The sequence below is a fragment of the Cygnus olor genome, chromosome 7 (assembly GCF_009769625.2).
Source record: "Cygnus olor isolate bCygOlo1 chromosome 7, bCygOlo1.pri.v2, whole genome shotgun sequence".
Lineage (NCBI taxonomy): Eukaryota > Metazoa > Chordata > Aves > Anseriformes > Anatidae > Cygnus > Cygnus olor.
The window spans coordinates 9,394,682-9,416,977 of record NC_049175.1 but is presented as its reverse complement, the minus strand read 5'-3'; the positions used below and the strand labels follow the sequence as shown (position 1 = coordinate 9,416,977).

The 22,296-nt window shown below is 39.0% G+C and overlaps 1 protein-coding gene across 3 annotated transcripts in view; it reads left to right on the top strand.

Moving 5' to 3' along the window:
- FAM13C (family with sequence similarity 13 member C) overlaps positions 1–22,296 on the top strand; it is a 128,591-nt gene that overhangs the window by 61,093 nt on the left and 45,202 nt on the right. For all 3 annotated transcript variants that reach the window (XM_040563654.1, XM_040563655.1, XM_040563656.1), the window contains 2 exons: positions 16,634–16,672; positions 21,457–21,513. In XM_040563654.1, the coding sequence (XP_040419588.1) occupies positions 16,634–16,672; positions 21,457–21,513 (96 nt within the window). The remainder of the gene's footprint in view (positions 1–16,633; positions 16,673–21,456; positions 21,514–22,296) is intronic.

The following is a 22,296-nucleotide window of genomic DNA, read 5'->3' as shown; positions in this document are numbered from 1 at the left end:
CAGGAGAGACTCATTCTTTGTAGCCCACAGTCTGGGGCAAACTTTGGAGATGAACAGCCACAGTTCATATTCACACTCCAGGAAAGACAAACTGGGCTGTGATTCCTGGTACCCCTCATTCAGGTGAGAATTACAGGAATGGTAGGAGATTGAGAAGCTGAGAAAGAAAGTGCAGGGAGAAAGTAAGCATCTCTTTTGTTGCTCTTTTATGTAACTCTCTGTGTAAGACTACTTTTTTCCTTTTAAAAAAAATCTGCAAATGGGAATGTTTTGTTTGGATCAAAATAGGTATTGAGTTCGTACTCTTTACTTCTTTTTCCTTTTATTTGTCACTGATGACTACTACCTGATTGAGTTCTGAACAAGTGTGTTTTCTAGTTTAGTTCTATTAAGCCATAAAGTGTTCTCTTAGACACTGCATTAAATTAGCTGGACACATTCTGCTTTCATGCATTAGCAGTGAACAAAACTCAAAACATTTTTTATTTCATTTTATGAAAAAAATTAAATCCATTAAGAAATACTACTGAAATATTTGAATCTAAGCTGCACAGAAATATTCCATCTAGAGAAAATGATTCATTTATACTGCTTTGTTGCAAATAGACTAGCTTCCAAACAAATCAGTACTCAGGCAGCATCAAGTCCTATTTATTTCCATCCCCAAGTCTCACCTGCCTATCTGTCCTATCTGGTTAGCCCCTATCACTGCAGATATGAATGTCTTGCAAACATTGAACATGCCAGAATTTTTGCTTCTGTTTTAGATTGAAAGCCTACATGCACAACAGCTGCAAATTAGAGCTGGTAACAGGAGATAAGGAATTCAAATATAAATCTAGCAGTGGCAGATACAAGTATAAATCCGAGTGTAAGTCTTATACTCATGTGAGGTGTTGTATTTTTTTTTTTTAAAAAAAAAGTTTATCTAATTCTGTTAATGAAAACTTTTTTTTTTTTTAAGGCAGTCTGGCTTTTATCAAATCCAGAATAAAGAATGGGTGCAAAAATATTTATTTATAATTTTATGACAGTTTTAATTTTAATCCAAGCTCTTATCTGTCAGCTCTGTAATTATTTCTAATTGTTCCAAACTCACAGAGGTTAAGTTATAAACTGTACTCTGTAGATTATTCTAAAAACCAGAGTATAAGTGAACTGCCAGAAGATCAAAATAGTCACAAAGGAAAAATGTGAAAATATAATTTGCATTAGTTGCAAATAGGTATTGCACACATACTTACTCAACCAAATGATTATTTGTGCATGCAGAAATCCAGTTTAATGAATACATAAACAAATGAGAAATGCAGTTTGTGTTTTCCTGTTTGCATATTTTGTATGTATTTCAGAAACAATGAATCCTAACTATCTGGGGTGTTTGGGTTAAGGAGCAGTCATTGGGCTTGCTTCCATGGCTGGAATTACCAGATGGCTTTTTATGGTCATGCATATTTCCTAGCATTAATTCAATGAAAAGGAACGTGTAACAGCTACATTTTTTTTGGTTTGTTTTTGAATGAAATGCAAAATAAAGGAAGCGTAGTTAGCAACCCAAACCTCTGCCCTGGATTAAATAGATTTGCAAATTTTCAGAGATTTAGTAGTCTATTTTTGGATACATCTGGAAACCATATCAATCATGAAAGTTTCTTTAAAATGTTTGGTAAGAATAGGTTATTCACAAGGGGGCTCATCAAAACAGTTTGGTTTGCAGAGTCTTTTTTACAGGTTTTGCTAAAAAGAAAAAAAAGGAATTTGTCTGCCTATAAATACAGGAAAGATAAATTACCTTGACTCTTATCAATTCTTTTTCTTCTAGCCTATTATTTCTCTGTTATCATAGTTATTTTTTTTCTGTGCTTTCGGAAAGCTTATCATCAAGATTCAGCCTTTCCAATTCTCTGTCTTCTCTTTTCCTAGTTCAACATGAGACCAGTTTCCTCTCCTCAGATTTTAGTGCACCATCCCACTCCATCTGAACAATTCAGCCTTCCCCATAACTGTGCACTGAGATACTTCTGCCTGCTTCAATCTTTTAACATTATATTTCTCCTCACCCCCCAGAATTCATTCCCTTTTCATTTTCTCAGGTTTGGAGCAGTACATTAATCTTTTTTTCACATTGCCCTAAATCTGTTTTAAGTCCATGAATATTTTTTTTTTTTTGGCAGGCACAGTGGGTGGAACAAGGGGCTCTAACAGATTACTGAGGTATGTCAGTAAACCCAAGAGTGTCAGCACATTCCTGCCAGGCACTGACTTCTTTTTGTCCCCTTCAGTGATGTGAGGAAAGAGGACTTCTGGGGCATCCAAGCCTACAATATTCAAGAACTAGCAGTAAGTGTAAGACAAGTCACTCAGAAAGTAGTTCTCCAGAAGGTTAAATACAACCAAGGTCAGAAAGGAGAGTTGTGGCCTCCCAGCAGTCCCGCTGGGCTGAGGAAGGTGCTGGGCCTGCTTTTGGCTGAGATCAGGTGCACAGCAGAGCCTGGGGCAGTGGTGCTGTGGAGAGCAAACGTGCAAGAGCAGCCCCAGCAGGGATTGTGCAAGGCAAAGAAGGGAAGTGATTGAAATTGTTCCAGGGCATTAAAAAAAAAAGGCTTTTGAAGAGGCAGTGGTGAGAAAGCAAGCAGTTCCAACTGGAGATTTTGCTGGGATAACGATGGGGGGAGTAGCTAAGCAATCGGGGAGAGAATGGAGGATTGCATGAAAACAGAATTCATGTTCTCTTAAAGTTTGATAGCCAGCACATAACCAATTAGCTTATATGTAGTTTATTTTATGTAGATCAAAAGCTTGCCTTAAGACATGGTTCACATGACAGATTGGAATTTGATAATGGCGAGTTGTGAATGAGTCCTAAAAACTGGTCACTAGAAAGGCTACAGACCATCTTTAGGAAACTTTGCAATGTGGCAGACCTCAGCTAATCCTATCAAATGAAAACTGATATTCATCTGCGAGAATATTGTAATCCTGAGATTAAAAAGAAGAAGTTTTTCATGCTACTGAATTCCATTTATTTTTGTCGTTGGTTATATTCTTGCAAGGTATACTCATCTTTAAAACGCTAGCTTGGCAATCAGAAACATTGGACTTCTGTTAGACTGACTTTTAAGGAAGCAACAATACTTTGTTTATCTCTTTGTGTACGGCTCCAAATCTTTTTCAGTTTTCATCTTATTTTGGGTAGCCATTGGAAAGCAATATCCAAACTCATATTCAAACTAAGAATTTAGCAAAATCATGTTAAAGCCATGTTTCAAAGTAAATAATATGAAGCTCCTTTCAAATAGTGCTGATATATTTCTAATTTACATTTGTGTGAATGCTAGTAGGAAGGTATGTTATGTAGATGATGGCTGTGTCTGCATCTGAAATATTTATAAGAATGTCTTACTAGACTAATGACAGGCTTTCGGGTTCCTGAAATTGTGTGGTGGTTTTTAATCTTACAAGTGGGTGACTTCTTCCTGCTGAGGAAAGTGTCATGTTGATCTCAGCAGTAGCAAAAATTATTCTGAAAACTGCATACTGTGGAAATATATATAGAAACATAGATGGCTAACTGATGGTTTGAGTTGTGGGGACTATGTGATTCTTAAGATTCCTAGGACGTTCCAGGGCTTAGATAGCAGTTCTGCACTAAGGCATGGATTGTGCTGTCTACATCAGTGCTATAATGACACTTTATAACAATGGCAATGGTCTCAAGTTGCAAGCAGACTTGTTACTTGTGTCCTTTTTGCTCATGGGGAAAAACTGGAGGTCTGCCTATAAATGCAAAGTTTTGAGATTCGTTCCTTAAAATTTTTAGTTTAGGTCATCAGGTAGCAAGTGTTACAATTTTTAAGATACCTGAGCCCTGTTTTTATAGGGCTGTAAAGAGGTAACAGCGCAGCTTACTATTGACCTTTGAGTTATGCAGATGATGGTGTTTATATATTTACAACTGGTATAATCAGTTACGTGATGTTGCATTTAGACCAAAAAAAAAAAAAAAGAGGCCAACAAAGTAAAGACTACTGTTCATCAATATCATCAATATGGGACAATGTCACAATTTTTCTAGACTAAATTTGAGGCACATGCTTCCGGTTTTACACTTTCTCAGTTATCTTATTAAATAGGGAAGTTATTTTTGCACAGATCAGAGGACATTATGAAAAAAGTTGATGATTATTCATTTTGAGTGGCAGCAGTGTTGTGACTCACCCTTTTCACGGGCATCATTCCCTACATTCTTAATGGATTGTGAAATTTGGAACAGGTTTCTGCCAACAAACAAAATATTAATGAAATGTAGAGTTGCATAATATATTTTTTGCGTAATGTAATTCTTCCCAGAAAATGAAATGACCACCTCCTAAAATAACTGAGGAAATGCTTCATAGTCTTATTTTGCTGTGAGCTAAAAGGTGTTTGGGTAAGTGCATTGGCATACTTACTTGCAGAGCCTCTGCAGCTTGGATGCATAACATAAAACTCCTTAACCTTTTAATATATGATTTCTCACAATGCCTGATGCATTAATTACAGTCAGTTTCTCAGACTTGAGTAAGAAGCATTTCATCATTTTTTGTAAAGTGTGCAGTGCACAAGCAGGGAAGAAAGGATGCTGAGGATAGCTAGGAAACTCAGGAGTTCACCGGCGCAAAGAAGTAAATATTTTTCTGAGTAATGACCTGGAAACTTTCTCCCAGAGAGCAGAGAGATGCTTGACTAGACTGCCTCAGCTGTTAATCAATCAAATGCTTCCTACAGTATGGATTAAATTAAGTATATCCTTGGTTACTGCCTAAGCCCCCAAGTGACAGCACAAACCTTTTGTCCTCTTTCTCTCGCTTCCCCACCTAAGGCTGTAAGTAGGTATTCATATCAAGGCCTTTGGCAACAACCTGGTTGAAGCAACTGGATTTTATACAGTCAAGGAGAGAGCAGTAAATAATAATAAAGCCCATTAATCCTCTTTTCCATTAGTGGCAATGTCAGATAAACCTGCTTAGAGACTCTTGGGAAATGTTACATGGATGATTTATTATATGTGTAGTTTTAGACGTAAGTGTAATTTTGAAACATGGTACCTCTATATATTCACATAGTGACAGAGCAGAACAGCAGATGAATTAAAGCACCATATAACGGGCAGTTTCAGTATATCTCTTTAGCTGATTTCAGCTGATGAACTGAAATGTGTAGTGGTGGATCATTGGGGTGACAGGACACTTTGTGGTAAGAATTGAAATTAAAAAGCTTATTCTGGTCATGCACTGGGAGAAGGGGTTTCATTTGGTTCCTTTTCTTCTGCCTTTTTGCTGTTTGACTTTGCCCCATGACTATTTGCAAAAATGAACTAGCAATAAATTTATTTGCCTACTGTACGTCGCAGATGCAAAGAGTAGTTATGGTTTTATGAACTTTTTAAGTACTGGGAATTCATCTTAATGGTGTATGAGAAGGAATATTTACCCTGTATTGAAGAGAGTGGGCTAATAATGAATGAATACTAAACTTTCATTTCTTTTATGGATTTAACATCCCTAATAGTTTAAAAATGCAAAATGCTTTTTGCCAGAAGATGGCTGTTCCTCAAGCTCTCCCTAAAAGCATAGCTGTTCCTAACCGCAGCTGCATTTGTTTCTAAGAGAGGACTCAGCTACTTTTTTATTCTGCTTGAAATTCTCTATGCAAAACTATAATGTGGTTGAGCAGGGAGTTGTAGAGCACCTGCAGGCAGGGTGCAGGCACTTGATAGCAGGATGACTCAGCTCTGCATCCCTCTAGTCTGGTGTTCAGTTGTATTTGCCTTATGCTTGACTAAGAAATAAGTCTTTTTTATTTCTTTTAGATTCTGCTAGATTCTAGAAAAAAACAAAACAAACAAAAAAACTTTCCTAATGCTAACTTTCTAGATATTTTATTTAAAACTTCAAGCTCCATTTATTTGCTTAGATTTACACCGTGATTCTGCTTTGGTAATCATTTCAAGATTATGGAATGCAAGACAATTGAGAACAAACACGCAGAAATGATTTAAAGGCTGACTTTTAAAAAGAGAGCTATTAAACAGGTTAGTCACAACCATGAGTCACTTGAATTGAGTCATGCTCAGTTTTTTCTAGCTATAGATTATCTGGTTTTCCTATTTCCCCACATAGCTATGAGTAATGCTGTATTAAGAAATATTACTGCTTTGGAGAATGTTTTTTCCCTACTCTGTGTGATGCCCTCCCTATCTGAATACATTTTTACATTGGTCAGTTTACAATGTCATTGTTTGGCTCATTCTTTCAACCACTGAGTCGCTGGCTGCATAAAACAAGCAATGAAATATGTGCCAGGTGTCAGGTTGAAGAGAGAGATGAGCAAGTAAGGGGCCTCACCATCAGTCTGGGATTTGCACCATTTCTGTGGGGGTTAATTTGAGATGTTAATAGTTATCTTGGCTTACATGAGCCTGTAAGCCACCCACAGCAGCTGGCGTGGGAGCTTTGGGATAGTTATACAGGATGGAGATGGTCTGTGGAGAACAGTTCAAACAAATGTGAAGGGGGGACAAAACCTGAGATGGTAACTGAGTTGATGGCTTAATAACTGTTGAAGCTGGGTTTGGATGTTGTTTTTTTTCCTTTTTTTTCTTTTTTTCTATATTTGTAGTAAATGTGCATCAACACAGCTGTGGTGTTAGGCATAATCACAGAGCCCTTACAACCATCATTCTAGAAATAAATTTAGCATAATATGTATTGGCCAAATGTTTTCAGCTTGGTGGCTACCAAAATTAGTCTGAAACTGTGTAGGTGCTTAAATGTGGGTTTTGGAGACTGGATTTGGGCTAAAAAGTGTAGGCTGTAGTTCTCCAAGCATCAGAAAAGAGAGGGGAGTTACTGTAGCTTTGAATGTTCGTGAACATGCCTACATTTAGACTGCAATATTCATTGCTGTTTTTTAAAAAATACTGTCAGCACTTTTGTTAATGTAAAGACAAGACTATGTTTCCATGCAATCATTACAGAAAGAAAATAGATATTACAGATGAGGTTTCAAGGATTTTTTTTTTCCACTGGTTCTGCTTTTGGGAATTTTTCTGAAATCTCTGATTCTCTCCAAAATGGATAGCTCACCTAGAAATAAGGCTTTCTTCCATGACTGGTGTCTTTATGATTGGTGCTGCATGGTTGCTAGATGAAAAATATTACTAAAATTAGAATGAAAACATCTTTCTTATTTTTGAATAACCTAAAACCAAAACCAATTTTCTCTAATTTATCAAAGAGGTCTGGGGACAAACAATTCGAGTTAGAAAATGTGATGATGTCATGAAGAGCACTCAATGTGCTTTACAACAAAGAATTCAAATGCCTCCAAAGAGAAAAACAATTTTCACTGCCGTTTTGTAACAAAACTGTTGCAATAGATAGCAAAAATGGTAAAGCTGCTGTCAGTACAAATGTCTTTCCCATATGCTTCTGCTTCATTTCTGCAGATCTATACAGGAAATACTTGAGTCACGAATAGTTTTCGTAGAGGCCAACTTTGTATGAGAAGTGGTCATTTGTTCAGTGTCATCAGTTGTAAAGCTGCACAAGGTCATTCCAGAAAAAAATCTCACTTGCAAGTTCTTTCTGCGCCTTAAAAGCTGTTGCTAACCTTGGATGAGAACACGTTAAAACAAATAACCAACTGAAAAAGAGCACGAGGGACATGTTTTATAACCAAAGGACTGACTGGTGTCCACTGTGTGTGCTTATATCAGTTCAGTGAAGTAATTCTGGAGACCTCTGTGAGGTAGTCTAAGTCAGAATGAAAAGTCGGCTTCTGCAGAGTCTGGTTAAGATTTGTCTTGATCCTTGGAAGAGGACCTGCCCTCAAGATTGGAAGCTGTGGGCTATCGTAAAGACCTTTGAGTGGTGCCCAGGGTGACAGATCGCCTGCGGACCAGCTATGTCAAAATTCACGTCTTGGTAAGAGAGCAGGAAGGTCTGCTACCTGAGAAATGGACATGTACCAGAGGCTCTTGCACGGGGCATGTCTGCAGACATGCTTGAGCTCACTGCTATCTCAGGATACTTCTTGCATGGCAAGGGAGCCAAGCCAGCTCGCAAGATAAAAGCACACACTCTTAAGCAATATGCGGTGTGGCGGGACGGTAAAAAGCAGAATGCAGATGGCATGTAGTTATGTGGATATTTCCTCAGTTTTGTATTGAAATTAGGTCCTGTGTTTCTTATGTTTCAGTGCCTGCAACAGGTTTATCTTTTCCCCAAACAGCCATCATACAAAAGGAAAGGCTTTTAAGTAATGAGAAGGTAAATTTGGACATACGTATAAGACATCTCTGTGCCTTTTATTTACGTTTTCTGTAGGGTTCTGGCTTTATGCTACAAAGCTGAATATTATGTTACAGGATTATATTATTTAATTTCTGTAGAGTGCTGTCTTGTCCCACCAGTTCTACTATGTTGAAAGACATAATCTGCTGAGAATATATGTTCAGGTAAAATAGAATTTTCTCTGTCTTTCCCTTAACCTAAAATATATATGTCCTTAATGGGGAGGGGGGTGGAGTATAGAGTTAAACGCATGAGTTAAAACACTTTCTGAAACTTCTGAAAAGCAAACTTTTATCTGTGCTGAGGAGTGATACATCATCCTTTAGGGAAATTAAAATAGTAGGTGGTAGGATACTAGCACAGATTGGGAGCCTGGATAGAAATAGAAGCTGAATAAAAGAGGACTACTTGTTATGAGAAGAAATTAAAACAGCTAGGTAGAAGCTGAGCAAGAGTTGACCACTGACTGTGACTGCTAATGTTGACTGGCTTATTCACGGCTTTTTGGTGAAATACAAGTGCAGACGAATATGCCATAACTGATGAGATTTTTCTGATGTCAGTGGATCATGATATTGAGAAAGTTAATTGTCTGAATCAGCAGTTTTCAAATGTCATTGACTATACATTAGAGTGAATAGAAAATCAGAAAAACAACTTGAAAAAAAAAAAAGAAAAAAGGTGGGATTCACTACCATGCATGTTTCATAATGGAAATGAGAATGAGCAACTGGGGCTACAAAACTAGATGAGCTAATGCCCATAACTAAAGGAAGGGATCTCCCCCATCTGCCTATCACAACTGCATTTTATGTTGTGATTCTTTGCTCATGTTGCTTGTTTCGTATGTGCTGTTTCTTTCATGCTGTCCTTTTATTTCCTCCAATATCAGTTTCTTTCCTTTTGCCAGCCAGATTATTCTCTCTTCTGTCTTTTCTCCCTGCCCAAAATTCCTAGCCACATGAGTAGCTTTTCCTCTCAATGAGAGGTAAGATGGCTGGGAAGAAATATTGTGCAGAATTGACATCTAGACAGGGGAAGGAGGGTGGCTCCAAAGGTGCCTGTGAGAAGTTGGATATATCTTGCTTTTAGATTTATGCAGCACATGCAGTGAATTTAGAAAAGGACGTATAAATATTTGTATTATACCAATTGATGAGGCATATCATATCAAATGGATTGTATGTGCTGGGCTATAAGTACTTGTGCAGCATCCTCAGGTGGTGTAAACTAGCGTGGCTCTGTGTGGACCACCAGTACACCTGCCTGGCCCTCAGAGAGCCGCCTGTTGGTGTTTCCTTGTAACCGAGTGGTAGAAGTGCACACACTCGTGTTTTGTAAACTTGAAAGGGGCTTAGGGAGGACTGAGTGTGAGTCTGTTTTTAATGTTATCCGAACTGTCCCTCAGACATCGCCAGGACCAGTCAGCAGTTGTCATGTGGTGCACAGTGCATGCTGGGGGAGAGGGCCAAGCCTTGAAAAACATGTTATTAATGATAATGAAGCTCTTTGATAATTCTAATTTAAGAGATTTTGCCTATATGTCACTGAGAATAAGCTCTGGCATCAAGTAGTGCTTGTTTTAAGTTAATATTCTTATGTGATTTCTGCACTGGTTTAGATTTCATTTCTATCATTCTGGCTCACGCACTTTTGGAAGGATAAAGCTGCAGGTGAAGCAAAGTCAAGTGTTACTACTGTGTTAGTTAGGCGGGAGTTAGTGGTTTGCAAAGCACCTCACAAGTAAATGAGGAAGAGCTCTGAGTAAAAGCATGTGTATACTTTCTTGCTTATTTTTTCCTTTCAGGAAAAAAAGTAGATTGCCCAGCATAGTCAGCCTTATTCTAAATGGCCACTGTCATCCCCTGAAGAGACAGAAAAGAGTCATGAGGGCACCTTCATACATACATTGCATATCTTTGTCATGTCTGGGCTTAACTTGAACCAAACTGACTGGGTGGCTCCATGTGTCTACAGATGCAAAGACCTAACAGAAAAAGGCTTTAATGTTTCTTGAAGGTACGAGCAGCAGTTTGCTTGCTATTCCATTTACTTCCAAATGCTCCGCCTTTTGAAAATAAGGTTGAGCTGAAGTTCACCTTTCCATTTAATTCTGTACTGGAAAATGCTAGGAACACTATGCACATTAACTTTAGTTTGGCTTTCTTGCACATGAATTACAGTCTGGCCTCTACCTATACGATCACATTCAAATTGTTCAGCAAGATTTGTACTCTTAGAAAGAAAAGGACATTCTTGAATTTTGAGACTGAATTCCAGAACTATTTTCTATTTCTGACTAGGTCTTTTTGGTGTTGTGTAAGGCTGTTGTACGTGAACAGATGAAATAACATAAGCTATGGAACTTTCCTTAATTTTGGTGTTCATACTCTATGTAATAGTAATAATATAAACGTTTTCCAGTGTTTTCTAGGGAAAAGTAGTGTGTTTCTCTAAAGTAATCAGTCTGGGATGCTCAGAAGACAAACTTGATTTTGAATTAGTGCTCTGTTGAGTCTAGCCCAATGTTGGTGTAAGCCTGCTGGAAATTGTTTTGTCATCTGTGGCAATACCAAATTACCTGCAGTGGATGACTGCATTCAAGCAAGTGTTAGTGTCTGTAATGGCTCAGACACCAGCACCAGTTTGACTGGTACAGTTGAGTTTGTCAGGCAGCCTAGTGCATGCTGGATAATGATACTTGGGCATCTCTGCATGACAATTTTCAACAGAGATGACTGGACTTCATAAAGCAGCTTGTTCTTTAATAACAGGCTTTGAGGTACAAATCTGTATTTCCAAAACAAAATAACTTAGCACACTTACTCAAGTCTGCAGACCCGTATGAAGTTTGCTTATGCTAACTAACCAGGGCACCAGTAGCACAGCAGACGTATGCACCAGAGCAACAGAAATGTAACCTAAGCAATGGGAATGAAGTGGTTCACAAATCAGAATTTCCAGTCTGCATAAAATTATGCATTTCCATGATATTTTTCCCTTTGAAAGGCTAGGGATTTGACTGGTGTGGGGCTGTGTATTTTGGACTACAGGGTAGACATACCTCCCCCAGTACAAACTTGGATGTACTATGAAGTGTGTATGGGACTTACAGGCCCAGTGCTTAGAAGGTTTGAGCAAGGACGTATGTGCAGTTTAATTGCTCACTAACTCATCTTCAGAAAATGTTAACCCTGAAAGTCTGTGCAGTTACACAAAACTATCGAATCCAACATATATATGCTTTATAGAATTGCCCTGGAATGGATGACAACAACTGTGTCTGCACCTACGCTCTGCTTGAGTCTCTTCGTGTGTGAGCATGTCTATGCATTTTAAGACATACAGCAAGATCAGCTGAATGCTTTTTTCCCCCAGGTCCATTAACTCAGATGATGTCCTAATTAGGTCACTGGGAGAATCAAAGATAGAGAAACTGGACTGAGCGCTCACAAACCGGCTCCTACATGTAATTGCTGTATTTTAGTTTAATTTGTCTTAAGATGTTTTCTGATGTCTCTGAGAATGTCACCCGTAAAAAGGCAGACAGCATGTCAAGCAAGCAAGTCAGTGAACACATGAATATTTTCAGCTGCTTGAATTTATCGTTCAGTATTTATCACTACAGGAAAGAAGCATATGGCTTCTCTCTCACACGGCAGTTCCTTGGTTTATGCCTTACTGATTGGAGAGTAGCAAAAATATCCTGCAGGATCCCTCATGAAGAAAGGGCAGAGCACTGGAATGATCCACAGTGCTAACATTTCCTGCAGAATGATCCCTGCTCTTATCCCATAAAAAATCCCTGTGTGTTGGAAGAGAACAGACATGCTGAAGGTGGAGATGAGTGACTGCAGAGTCCATCAGTTTGTTTTCTGCTTAAATGAAAGTGTTCTGTCATAACTGTGACCTCAGAAGCAGCAGTGTGACCTGACAAGCAAACATATTTAATCTGCTGTTTGGTGAGTGTGAATGTATTTTGTTCATAAAAGCATATGTAGTTTGTGTGTGCACAGGTAAGATTGAGTGTATCTCTGTGTTGGTACAGTCTGAGAGGGAGATGATGGACTGTTGGAGCACTTCAGGGTATTGCTACTTGGCAGGAGCACACATACTCCAAGGCAAACAAATTTGCTCAATATTTTTATGAGTCTCTGAGCTCAGCTGGTTCTGGCAGGGATGGCTTGACTTAACCCGGAGAGGCAGCAGGGGAGAGCTCATTCCAACTTTCCCTTTATTTGGGTAGTGGAACATGAGTAACATCTTCCCAGACAGGAGGGAGCTGCCTTGGCCTCCTCATCATGTGCAGCGTGTTGTACCGTGTCTCTCGTGTCCCTCCGTAGCGTCTAGTGCAGCTCCCTTGTATGGCCTAACCGTAGTGCAAAATGTAATTGCCTTTGATGCAGCCATTTCCGCACAAGCACTTTGGACTCTGTGGAATAACAAATAATAGTAAAGAACACAGTCTTGCAATAAATGTTAATCACACCCTGTAGGATTGCAATGAATTTGTCATTAGCAGATAGTAGATATTAAATGCACAAATTCTAACTTTACCAGAACCTTTGAGAGATTAGAGTTCTTTGCAAATAAGTAATTCTCCCTCTAAACATACAGGTTATTTCCCAATACAAATTCTTCATTATTCTGTGGTTAAAATTGAAAAGCCTCGTCGTTTACTTGAGTCAGAAATCCCTGTAGGAGAATATAGTCATTTACTCAGATGGGCAAAGTCTGGAAATTGTGGCTAAGGTTCTGTTGTTCGGTGTAACCGAACTTCCAGGAAGTCTGCAGGTGGGTGACCATTCAGACAACTGCAGCTTGACAGGTTTTACCATTCCTCCTTTTTGTCTGGCCTTTTGATCTTGATCATTGGGCTTTCTTCTGTACTCCTGAAGCCAGAACTACTACTTGCACATAAATTACAGTCTGGCCTCTGCCTGTATGATCACATCTGAATTGTCTCGCTACCTCTCTCTTCTTTTGAAGTCTTCTGCAAATAGACCATACCGTCTTTGTATAGCATTCACTGGCTGATATGTTTATAGTGCCAACTAATGTTGTTCGGAGTTTATGAATGTACCATCTATATTGTGCATATGTCTATTACATGCAAAACTGAGCTAGAGGCTAAACTGGGTCCCACCTCAGCCTTTCTCCTGAGCTGGCAGTAATTCTCTTGATGATACAAACCAAAAAAATAATGAAATTTCTATGCCAATCTATTTGTCAACCATAAAAAGACAATATTTTACTAAAATTTTAAGAAGTGAACAGCAACGTATTTCTGAATCCCGATATCTCCAGAATATAGGTAGATGTTTGCTTTGGAGTCCTCTATATTTATTGTTAGCTGAGAGCTGGCATGTGATATTTATGTTGGCTTGATCAACTTTTGGCAAAAGAGGGTGAAAACAAAACTGGATATAAAATAGGAAGCTTTTAAAGAAGAAATTTTCTTTCCATAGTTAGGATATTGGAAAAATATAAATCCTTTAAACCACTAGACATAAGAAAGGAAAAACTGATTTAAAATCCTTTATTTTGAGAATAAAAAGGTGTATTTTAATGACTTCAAAATATAATGTCCTTAAAAGTATACTTGCTCTTCAGTGGCATAGTCCAATGCTCACTTCACATACGGGTGTAGCATTATTTTCATCAGGATGATAAGAGACCAGACACATCATGTGAAAGTGGTGACAAAATATACCAGGCACTGCAAATTTCAGTATGTTGAAGAGTGATGTTTTATAGCATTTCAAGCCTGATTGACTTTAACTTCATTACTGAAAATGAGGAGGTTGTGCTTGGAGCTTAGAGGCAAAAAAGATGCAGGTTTGAGCATCTCTGGCTTTGCCGCACCTGACTCGTCGTGTTCTGGTCTCGCCCAGAGCATGTGGATGGGAAGCACATGAAAGGAAGTGGGGTTAGCCAATAGGGCCAAGCCAACATCACTGGTGAAATAAGTGTTTCCCCTTAAAGAGAAATTCATTCCTTCTCGGAGTAAAAGAAAAGAGGTGAAGTTATTGTGAGTCTGCAATAGTTGCTCCCTTGGGCTCCCCCAGGAGTAGGATGGCTTCATCTGTCTGGTTGGAAGATTAGCTCTGAAACAGGATCCTGGTTTTAGCCGGCCTTTATTTTTTTGATTTATTGATGTTACTCTGTTTTATGTGAAATCTTGTTTGTTTGTTTGTTTGTTTTCCCCCCGAGATGATTTCACAACCTTGCAAAAAGAGACTATCCCATAACACTGGTCAAGCACCATCTTTAAAACAAATGGAAGTTTGTTAGTGACCTGAAATAAATTTAAAGTGCTTGCCTAGAAGAGATTTAGCAACAGCTGTTTAGCACTGAAGTTCATACAAACGATGTAAGAGGTGACATTTTAAAGTTGGTCTCCGTCCAAAGCCTCCCTATTTCACAAACCGGTCTTCAGTCATGTTCTGTTATTAGTAATAACAAGAAAGCACTGCAGTATGTTTGCACAGGGAGTGAATTAGCAGAGAATTTGACCTTAACTTTACAGTTAGAAATGGAGAAGTTATGTTTATAAAATCCTTGTTTTCATTCTCCTTCTTGTGCATGTGTAGGAAGGAGAGTAGGGATAAAAATGTAGTGTCTCTTTAAGCTCTGCTCTAATCAAGCTGTGATGCTTGTCAGTCTGATTTTGTGATAAAAAGCTGTGATTCCTCCGTTGCACACTTGAAATGCTAGCTGTAAAGTTAGCCTCAGCATTTAAAATCAAGAGCCAAGCATTTACAGATTCTGAAGTATATTTATAAAAGTAATTTAAGATTTTTTAGTTGCCCTCCACTTTTTTTTTTTTTTAGCATGCAAACTGAGTTTTTGATTGCCACAACAGCTAGAAGCATACCTTTTGTTCAGGTGCTGTCCTGTAAATAGAAAAACAGAAAAATAAATTTAGATCTGTACAGTCAGACCCGAATAGCTAGAAACAGGAGGAGAAAAATTGAACTTCTTTGTCTAGGGCAAGTTATAAATGCTAATTATTAAACTTGGTTTTTCTGTTTACCCTTCTCTCACAAAACCTGTTTCTTTGTAGGGCAGAAGTCCCTAGAGACTGGCTGCAATGTTCTGATCCCCAGATAATTTGTGCCGTGATATGAATTGATACATATACAAATACAGGAAAGAAAAGAGCAAATAGTCTGTGCAAGCAGGTAGGAAGGCTGGGAAGAGATGAAGAAAAGATGCACTGCCAGCGCTGTTGGTGAGAGAAGGGAAATTGTCACGTCTGTGGCCCCTGCCTGCTGCTGCCACCTGGGGAATGTGTCGATACCATGCAGCAACACGAGCTGCTGCAGGGAGGGGGACGCTGTACCTCTCTGTATCCCTGCTCTGCTTGCTGCTGGCGTCTGTGAGGTGCCATTGTCACAAACAGGAGTGCTCATAAGACGCTGTTGTCTGCACTGCCTTCTCTGCTTCCTCCCAAGCAAAAACAACAACAAAAAAATAATAATCCAGTTTTGATATGTATCAGTGAGAATGGATTTTGTTTGTTTTGTGCTGCTCTAAGATTTCAGTGTGATCCAAGAGTGTATTTACTGGCTTTGAGAGGTGTTGTTTGAGGGGGAATTCCACTGCTGCCTCAAAACCAGCCGTTTACTGTATCCTGAGTTGACCCTCAGTGAATATATTACATCAGGTCTGAAACATTTTGCTGCAGCAGGGCAGCAGCCTATTCCTTTCATAGGAATGGTTTCGTCTATTGCTTGTGGTTTGCTTAATAGCCTTTTGCTACTTGAACTGTCCTTTCTACTAGATTATTTTTTCATAGCTTCCCCTGGGGTCTGGCCACAAGCTGAGCATGTAAGAGACCACCAAACATGAAGAAAAAACATCCAGAGATCTTAGCTGAGCAGCCCTATTTAAGTAATAAAAACAACATTGTGTTTGATGAGCCAATTACGTAGAACAGGCATTTAAAGGACAGAATGCTGAATACTTGTTTGTAAACCTAAGACTATATTAGCAGCAGTGTTACAGTTACAAGAGAATATGATCCTTTTCTGAGCCTCACGGACTACCTGCATCGCCGTATTAATTCAAAGCACTGCTGGATGGGCTTTGTGAGTGTTGTAGGGCTAATCCCTATGGTTCCTTGATTATGAGCATGTGCAGAGCAGCCGAAGGTACAGTCGTGCATGTAGAGCTAACACACAGAGACTTGCCTTGCAATGCCATGTTTGTGCATGTGTTCTTACAACTGAGAAGGATACAGGGAGCCTGCCTGCTTTGCTGACTTGTCTGATGTTTTCTTGTTTCTGTTTCAGCATTCAGGATAATTCCTTCAACACCACAGCTTTAGCAGAGTAAGTGAACACTTTAAAGATGTGCCTTATTTTTAAATAAGAATGCTGAGTTTAGCTACTGTAGAGAATAATTGTAAGTACTATGTGAGAAGTCCCAAGCTTTCTGTCATATGTTTTAATTCAGTTTTCTGTAATCTAATTTTATTATTGAGAATATGGAAAGTATTGCATAAAACAGCTGCCTTTACATTTTTTTTGACCATTTAGCAATGAAATACCTTTCTAGGAGGATATAAATATGATGCACATCACACACATTTAAGTGCATGACTTCAGTGTAGGATAAATCTCCTGTGAATATATTGCTCGTTTCTGGTACTGATGATCTTAACAAACTCAAGTATGTCTGAACACATGCTCTGTACTTCCTGCATACATTAGTAAGAAAAAGAATTCTTTGCAAATATTTTGAAAAAATAATCATGCATTATTTAGATGGACCAAGCACCAAATACATTGTTTCTTTGTAATCAATTCCATAATCTCATTGAAAGGGTTTTCATCTATATCATGATCATAAGAATATGTCTGTTGATTTTGTTGTTGTTTTAGAGAGACAACAAAACAGGACATTAGAAAGTTAGAAAGGTGAAGAGTTTAGGAAGGATTACAAATGAAATGGTCTTTTTTTTATTTCAGTCTAAAATGTTTCAGTTTACGTATTCTCTCTCTCATTATTTTGCATGCTTCTGATTGTTTCAAAAGCTTTTAGGGAAGACTCTTCAGCAGTAATGTGCCAAGCAGTTTCTCAGGAAGGAGATGATTTATAGATTTGTTTGTATATTAGGTGAGTTCTACACTGCTAAAACACCCATAGTTTAAAAAACCCTACCTGGACTGTGATGTGTTTGCCTAAGTGTTGTGGGGAGAGAATACACTCTGAAAAGCAGGCCAAGTTGTAATTTGGTCTGAGCCATCCCAATGTATTGTCAAAATCACTATGGGAAAATATAAGTAATATTTCTTAGGGATCCAAATAATTAATCTCTCCTATATTCCTGCCTTACTTTAGTTGATATTTTAAATTAGTCCCTCTTTCTGTGTGATTGTGGTAAATACGGAAAGATTTGACAGGAGGTAGTTAAATCAGTAAGTCATTTTAAATTATTTTTTTTGTGTACCTGTAAGTTAAGTGATTAATTGTGGTATGTGAAATTCTGGGATGCTCCTCCTTCACAGAAGAATAGCCAGATTTCAGATAGTACATTTTTCATATTTTTGTCTCCTTTCCTTTGCTCTGTCCCTAAATACACCCATTGTTTCCATGTTCCCCTGGTGTGGCCTGGTGCCTGCCTCACTCTTGAGGTTTTCTAGAACCTGAAGGTGATAGCTTTGCTCTGTGGTGCTTCGTGTGACGTTATGATAAGGGCTAGGATGGCAGAAAAGCTGACTGCGAAGCATCAGTACTGCCCTGGTAAAAGGGAGGAGGAGAGGGGTGCAGTCCGTGCTGTGTGGAGTGAGAGGCAGCAGCGTGGCAGAGCTGGGCTAGGAACTGCCTGCAGGCTCAATCTCCCTCATTTAAGCTGTTGTTGGTTTTGTTTCAGGGGCTTTGATTTTTAATCTTATTTTCCCAAACACAGAAGTAGTAACATGCTTTTAGAAAACAAAGCAAGCGAACAACATCATCTGAAAATCATTGTCCAAATGAACAAACCTGGTTTCCAGAGTTGGTTTCCCTAAATCCTGTTTTAAAGCCTCCCCAAAAAGCCTGTTTTGAGAACTGCTGAGGATACATAATTCTTACTGATTTCAGCACTAATTGTTTGTGCTAGCCATCTCTGAAAGTAGGTTACTTCTGTTTAACAGAATAAAGAGGGAGCTTGCCGTGCAATTTAGACATCCCCATTGACATTTTGTCTTTCCTTGTGGCAAAGGAAAAAATCAGGGCTTCCTGAATGACATAAAATCACTGAAACAATACTTTCAGGAACATTTCTCCACATAAAGCAAGTGCCTGGGGCTGCTATGCTCCCAGCAAGCCATGCGTGCAGCCAGGTGGAGAAGTAGTTGATATGAACATCTTAAAGCTCAAATCTGCAAAAGGAAGCAGTTTTCCAGCTGTACTGAAATGGCTCCTATGGAAAGGTGAAAATGGAAAAATAAAAAGCCAATCCCACTAAAACAGAGTTCTCTGGAAGAAATGTACAGAGGCATTGCTATAGAGAGTCAGAGCAGCAGTCTGTCTAGACTGGGATCCCATCCCATATGTCAAAAGGCATATTTCATGCCCATTCTAAGCTTCAACCCATATGAATTTATGACTTAAAGCTGTTCTGGTGTATACTCTGATTTTTTAGGAAAGAGTTTGATGCTGCTGCAGTTTTTCTGTTGGTCGGAACTCTCTCTGCTGCATGGCCACAAGCTTTCACAAGACTTACCAAATTCTTGAGTATCCCTCTAGCTGTTAAATGCAGCTGAAGTTGGGCAATGAGATTTACAAGTGGGAAGAGATGAGTGTGAGCATGTGTGTTTGTATGTACAGACAAGTGGCATGAACACATAAGCTGCATTTCTGAAAGAAACCAATGTAAAAACACTGTGCTTTCATGGTGGATATTTTTATTATATCGTGAATTCATCTTTTAAAAGTTCTGCTATGATCTTAGCTTCAAGCAGCATCTTGTGCGAGTGAGTTTCCTTGGTTAATGTTTATTCTTGGAGAGAGAAAAAAGTCTATTCACCCTTTCAGATTTTGTGCTTCTGAACTGCCTCATAGTCTTTTTCATTGCATGATGGTCACTGTCTTCTGTGATTCACCATTGCTTATCTTACGTATCTACTGCTATCTTGTTACTTAAATACAGCTTATTGTGCTCACTTAGAGTATTTATAACCTGTCTTGATTTATAACTTTAACCAGTTACTGCATGCCGAGTTAGGCTTTGCGCTTCTCCAGATCACCCTTATTACAGCCAGATGAGGGAAGGTGACCGCCGAGGGCACTTCCCCTGGTTAAGGTGTGTGCACCCAAATTTGCACACATAGCCTTGGCCGATGGACCTGTGCTCAGTCACCCACTGTACTTCCAGAGAGTGTTCCCAGTTGCCAAAATGGCCTTCTGTGAGTGAAGACTTCTGAGTGTGCTGACTGGTGACAGGAGGGGGTGAGTGAAACTGGTGTTGGAAGTGTTCCCTCCCACCTTCTCTTGTGTCACACGTGGGAGGGAGAGTGGGCCCCATTGGGGGTCCCTGGCCTTTGTTGCCTGTGGCTTAGTACACGGTGCATGGCACACCTGGTGGCATAATCACCCTGCTCTTGGGTCTGTGCTGGGAGTTCTGTCCATCCAGCTGTCCTTGGCACTGTCTCCTCACTGTGCATTTCCTTTCTATATTTTCTCCTTGCCGAAAGTTTCCATCCAGGTGCCTGGCTCCTTTTCTACTGGGCTTCCCTCTTCATACTAGAGAATATTCATATTCCCCATTACATCCTGTCCTCATGCCTTGCTCATCTCACAGACCCATAAGGTCATTTGCGAGTGATCAGAGGAGAAGGTGTGACAGACATCCAGAGGCAAAAAAAGCTGAATTTCTACAGTGAATTTATTCACTGTGTGCATCAAGCTCTGTCTTCTGTCTGTCAGCCTGGTTTGCCTTGCAGGGAGAACTGCACCCATTGCAGGAATATTATGTGACTAGGGGGAACCTGCAATTGTAGGTATACATTCCAGATGCATGCAGCGAATGCTTTCACACAAATGCTGATGTATTCAGGAAGTGTAAACACTTGGTATCCCTTTAAATAATTTCTGCAGCAGTCTGGCTTTTGGTAAAGATACTGGCAGAAGACTGGTGGGAAAGAGGAATATATTAAATCCTTGCCGTCAAATTGCAATGCAGAGCTATGAATTTATCACTTAATGAGCTCTGTCCTAAGCCGGGCAGCTCTTCTAAAAATTTGACAAGTCAGCAGAAGTACAGGCTGCTTCCCACGTAATGAAGAGATTCCTCTGCCAGCAAACTTCAAGTGCTCCAGGCCTACTCAGTGTCTGTGCCCTGTGAGTATGAACTGAGGGTGAGGAGAGGGCCCTGACTCTTTCCCAGAAATCATACCCAGGAAGGGTATGTACATATTTGTTGGGAGTGTATGTTTGTTTGTTCGAAGAAAAATTGATCTTGGGCTTTGCAGCAGCATCATTCTGCAAAATTAAGCAAGACTGCACAGTATAGTGTTCAACACTGGCGTTTTGCATATTTATCCAGACTTGTCTTTTTGATTATGTAATCCTGTGATAATTTAGCTGTTTTTTACACAGTGGGATTGAATTGATTATGATTCTTCATGTATTTTAAAAAATTCTGATAGTTCACTTTTGACTAATGGTCACTTTGTAATTTATTTGGGGATTCCTTTCCCTGCTGCTGAAAGAATGACTGCTGTACTGTTGTTAATATTTTTGTGAGTCTAAGAGAAAAAAAAGCCTTAGCTAATTGTTGTTTCTAATTCTTTTTTGAATGTGAAGTATATTATATAAGCAATCAAAACTCAGGATTTCATGTAAAATTTTTCTGTAATTTTTATGGTAACATCTGAAGTCTTTGTTGTCATTATTTCCAGCTGGCTGAGAAAGATATGCCAAATTGTGTACATTTAACATTTCAAATCCTCTTCTTCCTCTGACATGTAGACTATCACTGAGAAGCTATGACATTAAATGATTCAGCTAAGGTGTGAGAATGTGAAATGTGTTTATGCATACTTTGAGCTGCACTGTCATGTTATCAAAAGCTAAATTTTTGCAGCAGCAGCAATTATTTATCAACATTTATTTTCTATCTATTTTCAAGGTGTGACAGGAATTCAGACTCTGTACATGAAAATCAAGTGGCCAGTTGCAGCACCAGGTATGCTACTGCAAATTTTGTCTGAAATCCATTGGCAACAAGTAAAGCTGTCAGAGTACTTCTGTTAAACCATTAGAAAGAAACCTTTATTGTCAAAAGAATGTAAAATTTCTGAGGTATTGCCTGCTATAGCTATTACCATTTCTGGGAAGTGTGTGTTAGTATTATATCTCTGTAAACAATAGGAGGATTAAATGTCGATCTATAAGAAAATATGTTATGGTCTGTGTTTTTAACTCCAAATCATATTACTTTCATTCATATGGAGCTCTGAAACTAATACACTATATTTTACTGTACAGCAGCTGGTACAAAGCAGTAGTAAGTGAAGTTTTGTAACTGTGCAAGGATATGCACATTGAAGAATCTCTGTGGAAAAAAATGTAGCTGACAACCAAAGCTCCACCTGCAAACTAGGCAATAGCCAGGGATTTCAGAGCAATAGTACCAGTCTGCTCATCCTACAAACTAAGTAGGCAGTCTCACATCCTGCATTTGGGTTGTTCCCAATGGAAGGCATTAGAGAGGTCTAAGGTGGGATCGGTTGGATGTGGATAAGGCTAACAAAGTTTCCTTAGGATAGGTTGCACCTTGTAGACTAGGCAAAGATTGAAAACATCTGTTCAAGATTCAGTGGTTATCAGAGCATACATGAACAACAGCATCTGTTTAAACCAGCGAATATGGTGTCATAAAGGGGAATCTTTCTCCAAACCGATGGCATTTGATACTTATCCCATCCACCCAAACATCCCTCAGGTTCTTCAAACCCTACTTCGTGTG